We start from the raw sequence: 7,316 nt of genomic DNA on the forward strand, positions 1-7,316 counted from the left end.
GAAATGTTTATGATTTATTTTGTGTGCTCGAGAGAAGGAGAAAAAAAACATCTACCTTGCAATTACTTATCTTAAAAATTGCAACATTATACTCCTTAAAAAATTGCTCAATTCGTTTAAACACATTTATTATGTGCACAATAAAACCTCAACAAGTATATTGATCCTGGCTTAACCAGCGACCTTTACTCTATTGTTCATAAGCTCAGTATTTGACAACTATTAGGATTGTAGTAATGTCTGTATAGACCAATTGTACTAGAAATAATTTGAAACAGTTTAATAAAGAATGTTAAACTATATTTAAACTGCAATTGAACTTCAACGTATATCAATTATCTGATTCCAGTGGCCAGTTGGAAACAGACAATCAACAAGGTTTTCATTTTGCAGCAACAGCGCAAAAGTTTCAATTACTGTCTGACTACATTGCATTTAGCTGACGCTTTTATCCAAAGCGACTTACATTAAGTACATTCGACTAGGAAGACACAACCTTGAAGAAAACAGAACCCTATAAGTACATCAGGCCTCACAGAGCCAAGCACCTCAAGTGCTTCTCAACTGGCTATAGATAAGCCAGTCCTCATGTCTGAGTCTGGTTCTGTCTTATCTTCTTTGTTTTGGAATGTGTTCAATACATTACGTTTTTTTTTATTATTCATTATTACCATATAATACATAGATTTAAGAATAAATGAAACAAATAATACAACATTGAGCTGTTTGAGCTTTTCATCTTTACATTATTGTTTTATTTCTCTCAAGTCATTTAATTTTGGTGAAATAACTGAAGTTTTAGTTCATTTTACCCTGGCTGTGGACTGATTCATTATGAGTTGTTACAACGCATGCACAAGACGGCGGGTAGACAAACAAACACGAAACCATTATACAAACAAACACTGCAGTTAGACAAACAAACATAAAAACTCTCAACAACTCAGCCTGACAAAAACTCTTCCAGCCTATTTTAATCCGAATTAGGGAGACTTTCAGAGGGGCCACTAATTATGAGCCCTCTATCCTCATAATTCTCGTGTATCTGCAAACACAGCCAAATTCAGCAATTCATACAACATTCTCAAACCACACATTGGGCACTTTCTTTAGTTCAAAAGCGTCAATAATCGCGGATAATGCTGTATGCTCCTTTTTTCTACGTGCAGCTCTCCCCAGGGGGCGGAGAATCGGCACCTCCGCAGAAATGCTATTTATCCTCTGAAAACTCCTAAATTCGGCGATTTGTTTAAATACAAATCTTGCGCAAACACAGCCTAAATTCGGCGATTTGTTTAAATACAAATCTTGCGACATTGCTTCTAATTCAGAAAATCCACTTTGCTGGTGCATCTCTCAAAAGTTTCTCTGAATATTTGTTGTGTGTAATTGCCTGGTGAGTTAATTCCAAGAAGCACACACAGAGGAGATCGATGAAATTCGATATTCCTAGGTTATCATTAGCCCCAAATATTCTCATAGTTTTCACATAAACCGCGTTTGCTCGTAGACACCTGTCCCAGCAACAAACACGGGGAAATCGGCCAGGACAATATCCCCTTGACACAGATTCCTGAGGTTATAGATTAGCCTCCAGATGTAAATGAGTAGAGAAACCCAAAAAAATGCAGCAGCTCAGTTCTCTCAGGTAATTTTAATACACCGTTGATCTCAAACGCTGGCGAGTCAATCTCAAAATAGAAATGTACTCACCAATGTCTGAAAGATCTGAAGGTGCCTGTCCGTGACGCCAATCTGTGAGAGAGATTTTCTTTTCAGCAATGTTGATGGAAGGAATGGAGGCTGGAGTCCGCTTTATATCAAACACCTGAGTTTATTGAGAGCCACGGCCGGGAGCATTGGCAGGGTTCTCACACGTCTTCATCATGTGATTCCCCAGCCAACACTGAAGATTACACAGAAACACAGCGCAAATCTACACAGATAATCAAGGAGGAGCCTCTATTTCGCGCGTCTTCTGATCGATAATCACAAGAACCTGGATTCAGAGACAAAGACAGTCTGTTAAAGTCCTCAGTTAGTCACAGTCCCCCAACAGGAAAGCGGAACCTTTAACCCTTTAACCTTTAACCCCCTGCTCTAAGTTATGGCAGACCTATGTGAAACACAAAATGCTTTTTGGTACAAACACACAACAAAATATTTCCCTCACAAAAACAATAACTCATCTCTCTCGAGTTTTCCTTTTGAGCTTTGCTAAAAGCCACTGTGTCAAGTGTCCATCTTGGGTTGCCGTCCGGAGTTGTCCAATATGGCGGACCATCTCGCACATGCGCAGTACCGATCGGGCAGGGGGACGGATCGGGTAGTGACAGAGACAAGCAAGACCTGCGCAGACCTGCGCAGTTGCGATCAACGTCTTGCTAGTGCGTTGCATGATGGTTAGTCATTTTGTCCGACTTGCTCTGGAGGCTCGCCCACATGAGACTTTGAAATCTCGCGGGACAAAGACGCCCGCAGCCTTGAGAGCGAGGCGAGGCGAGTTGGCGCAGTTGCTCTCCACGAGCTGCGGAAGCGAAATGCTTGATGGGAAACGACTCGCTGGTATCTCGAGCTGAGCGCTCATTGGTGGTTTTTACCACGTGCTGCTGATGAAGCTCTCCCATTGGCTGGCAAAAGTTTGTTGTTGTTTTGTGTCAGTTTGTGTCATTCCCATTTTTCATCATTGTTCCACAATGTTTATCATCATGAAATTAATATCTATATATGTTATACTATACTGCTTACCGTTTTCATACTTTATATATCTTAGCATATTCATACACACTGTTCATACTGCTCTCAGGCTGATATCTAGTGTATTCATACACACTGTTCATACTGCTCTCAGGCTGATATCTAGTGTATTCATTCCCCCCTGTTTATTCATCATTCAATTCATTCTATATGTTATTCTGTAGATTGTGTACATTACTTTCCACTTCACTGCTTGTTGCACCTGGTTAGAAGCTAAACTGCATTTCGTTGTCTCAGTACCTGTAATATGTGCAATAACAATAAAGTTTCTCTTTAAGTTAAACCAAATCATTAAAATAAAAGCTATTGTAATGTAATGATTTGGTTTAACCTTATTTATTGAATACATCATTTAAAATGGCAAGATTAAATCAATTTCCGCCATCAGTCTGCAGCTCAACCCCTGTGACAGCTGCATGTGGAAAAGTCGCGCAAATGTTACGAAAATATAAATCTGCGGCGGAAATCCCTGTAGTGACTTGAAATATTTAAAATGTTAAACGTTAGACCTATCACATTTGCCAATTGTATCTACCCCTGGAACTATCTAAACTAGTTATACATGTTTATTATTTACTGTCATGTCGGGTCACTGATTCACTGGATCAGCGAGCTGCACGCAGACGGGAGGGGGAGAGAGGGAGAGGAAAAGAGAGGCTCCGTTTATTAAACCCGCCGTGTTATTATCCAAAGTTAATGTAACCTTCTGAATAATGTAGTAACTACTAGTTACTGACTAGCCTGTCAAAGGGAGAATCTAGTATTTTTTTCGCGCAATGTTAGTAACTATTGTGTGATTACTGAATTTATAACAGTAACGCGTTATATTCCTCCGTTACCGACAAATGTAATATTATTACAGTAACGCATTACTTTGTACTTGCGTTACACCCAACTCTGACCATCACTATATGTGTGTGTATGTATTTATGGTTTTAAATATATGTATATATTAGGGCTGTCAGTCGATTAAAATAGTTAATCGCGATTAATCGCAAATTAATCACACATTTTTTATCTGTTCTAAATGTACCTTAGAGGAATATTTTTCAAGTTTGTAATACTCTTATCAACATATGAGTGGACAAATATGCTTTATGCTAATATTTATTATCATTTGAGCAATGACAAATATTCTCATAAATATTAAACACAACAACCTCTGAACATTACAAATATTCGCCTCAATTCAACCTCGCACCTCTCTCATACAATAATACAATACAAATGGTGTGTGTGTGTGTGTGTGTGTGTGTGAGATCGTTTGAGCTATGTGCAACTCAAGGCATATGCTCGAACAGGAGCTGCCTGGACGCTGCAATCATGTTGCGCGCACTCTCCGCGCTGAGTGTGCTGACTTCTCCTACAATGTCCCGCTGTCTGGCTTCCTGCATAAAGTCAAGTGCTCGGTGCAGTTGTGGCGAAATGTCGCTCCTCTGTTTTCATTTAAACAGCTCCTTATATCCGTTAGCGCAGCTAGCGAGCACCAGATGCTAACAACAACAATGCACGTAAGGTCTCTGTCTCGCTCGCTCGGGCCACACAAACACACACCCTCCCTGTCCTCCCGATGGCCAGTCGGTGCCTGCCGGTGAGCGTGGAAGTGTGGTCTGCCACAAGCGGGCGGCAGGAGCGGGGCTGTCAGCATCAGCTTGCAGATGGTATTTTAAACTCGATGCGCTCTGAAACTACAGGGCGGCCGAGGAAAACAAATACACATGCGTTAATCGCGTTAAAATAATTAGTGGCGTTAATTTTTTTTTGCGTTAACGCATTATTAACGCGTTAACTTGACAGCCCTAGTATATATATGATATATATATTTATAAAAAATATGAAGGTGATTTACAATCTGTGTGTATACCGTTGCTGCAGGAAACTAAGAGTCCAAGATGGCGAATGGACCGTCCCTGTCCACTGTCACACGCTCCCTCTCACTGTTGGACGTTCTCCATGCAAATCAGTTTGAAGGGAAGTCTTTCGATCCAGAAATACTTGAGGAGACGGAGGAAAACTTTTACAGAGGGGCCCCACCCGAATGGTTAAACTTTCACATCAGTGAACAGGCAGAGTTAGATGGCACCGGATCTCCTTTCATTAAACGAGATGGATACGATAAACTTGAAAGGCAAATTCACAAGTTGAGAAAACACCCTGGAATATCAATAGTTAAACTGTTCCACCAGCCAGGATGTGGGGGGACAACACTGGCCATGAAGGTGTTGTGGGACTTTAGGAAAACTTTAAGGAGTGCTGTTTTAACAGACTCAACCTCGGACATCACAAAGGTTGCAGAGGAGGTGGTCCACCTTTTCACAGCAGGCAGTCGAGGCGACCAGAAGACCGTGCTGCTGTTGGTGAATGGTGTGCACGTTTTGGAAGATCTACAAGTAAGCATTATCAGGACGATTGCTAATCAGAAGATAGTCACCGGTATGCCTGTGGTGGTTTTACTCAGCTGTATTAGAGAAGATGCAGATTTAAAGAGTGATGATGTCTTCCTTCAAGAAGTGCTTTCTGACTCAGAGAAGAATCATTTTAATGACAAAAAGACGGAGCTCAACAAGCAGTACGGTGATAAATGCAAACGATTCCATGGCTTTAACATAATGCAAAGCAATTTTTCTGAGGCTTACATCCAGGAGGCGTGCTCTGTATTCAAAACCATCAAGGAAACAGGAATACAAGAGAAACCCCAGCTTGCTGCCTTCCTTTCCCTGCTGAACGCATATGTACCAGACTCCTATCTCCTTGAGTCTCAGTGCCTGGATGTGTTCAAACATGCCAACGTCGGCCATAGAGACATATCACTGGAAGACAGGCTGGACGACTTTAGCCATCTCATTATCACTATCCAACCAGATGGTCGTGAAAAAAGAGTCCGCATGGCCCACCCTCTGATAGCACAGTGTTGTACTGAATTGATGGCTGAAGCAGGTGTGACCAGAAGTGACACAGCAAAACAACTCTTGACATGTTTGTGCAGAGATAAAGTCCCTCAATCTTTGGCTGCTTTTGTGAAATACATGCTAACCAAAAGAAGACCAAAAGAAAAAGAATGCAGTGCTTCAGATTCATTTTCTCGACTGATTCTACATATTAAAACAAAGGAGGACGACTCTCAGTGTGTATCACTTTTAGAGATGGCAACAAATATGTTTGATCGAAATCCGTTTTTTCCACAAGCACTTGCTCGTTTTCTTTGCATAGTACTAAGAGACTACGATCAGGCAGAAATGTCGGCAAAGGAGGCAAAGCAAAGAGATCCCCAAAACTCATTTATTGCTGATACACTGGGCCAAGTCCATAAGAACCGTCTGAAGAACCTGAGGCGACCGGCCAAACCAGGAGGCATTTTGGCTCTTGCCTTAAAGGCCATTCAAGCATTCGAAGACGAAGAAAGACTTGCCAAAGATGAAGTTGGGACAAACGTGAAAAGAAATTTCCATGACTCACGCTTCTTTAACAGCAGAGGGATGTTTGGTTTCCTGCAGGTCTGCAATCTTGTGTATGACCTACTTGTCCGTCAGAACCAAACTTGGAGAGAAGTTCTCACGAAGAAGGTGTCTTTGGACTCGGCCCTGCCATCTCTTGGAGATCGCTCACTTTTAAGATTCGATGATCTCATATACAGACTCAGAGATGCAGTTGAGAAAAGATGTGCTTTTCTTGACGGATTTCTGACTTACTCCAAGCCTGACATAAAGGAAGACGATCCAGAATACATTTCAAGACAAACCTTGGCTTGCTACAGGAAGTATGTTGGAGACTCCACATCCAGCCATTTGAAAGAACAAGGCGCTGATCTGATCCAGAAGCTTAAACTCAAACAGGCTGCCACCACTACGGGAGTCCTCTCATGTCTTGACAGAGAATGCACTGAATCGGACCTTAAGGAAATAACTACATTGTGGGAGGAGATCTGTCTTCATAAAGATCCGGACACAGCTATGGTCAACAACATCTTCGCTCACATCATGTTAAGAAATATGGGAGCAACACAGTCTGATTGCAAACATTTAACTGCCTTCAAACAGGAAATGCACCTCACGGATAAACCTGAGGCCCATATGTTAGCCCTCCTCTTGCACTGGCCTACAGGCAATGAAGACACATGCATCCTTGACCTCAGTGCAATGATTAAGCATACGCAAGACCTGTATAAACAAGCATATGCGAAATACTTTCGTACAAGGTACCTTCGCCCTCTGTTTTTCATCGGAAAAGGTCAAGAACTGAACAGGATAGTTCACATAACTGTCCTAGAGGAGTCGGCTTATCAGGCAATGAAAGATTGGAGTGATGAGAAGATTTTCCAGGTTCCATCGATCAAAGAACGCCTTCTTAAAGTTCAAGGGGAGATACGAGAGTACAGACTCTTTGCAACTGTTGATGGGAAAGAGATCGAGGTGGTTGCAAACCTCCGAAACAGCCTCTGGAGAAAACGCAAGGTTTCCTTCTACCTTGGATTCACCATCGAAGGTCCTGTAGCCTTCGCCATCCAGACTGAAACTGCAGACACGAAGGGTAAGATACTATAATTCAAGCATAAGTGAACA

General features: G+C 41.8%; 1 protein-coding gene across 1 annotated transcript; it reads left to right on the forward strand.

Moving 5' to 3' along the window:
• Nucleotides 1–4,649: 4,649 nt before the first annotated feature.
• LOC139435780 (sterile alpha motif domain-containing protein 9-like) lies at nucleotides 4,650–7,316 on the forward strand. The gene has a single exon (XM_071206636.1). It carries the CDS (start codon nucleotides 4,650–4,652, stop codon nucleotides 7,296–7,298), a length of 2,649 nt encoding a protein of 882 aa, XP_071062737.1. The 3' UTR covers nucleotides 7,299–7,316.

Source organism: Pseudochaenichthys georgianus, chromosome 18 (genome assembly GCF_902827115.2).
Source record: "Pseudochaenichthys georgianus chromosome 18, fPseGeo1.2, whole genome shotgun sequence".
In the NCBI taxonomy this organism is placed as follows: Eukaryota; Metazoa; Chordata; class Actinopteri; order Perciformes; family Channichthyidae; genus Pseudochaenichthys; species Pseudochaenichthys georgianus.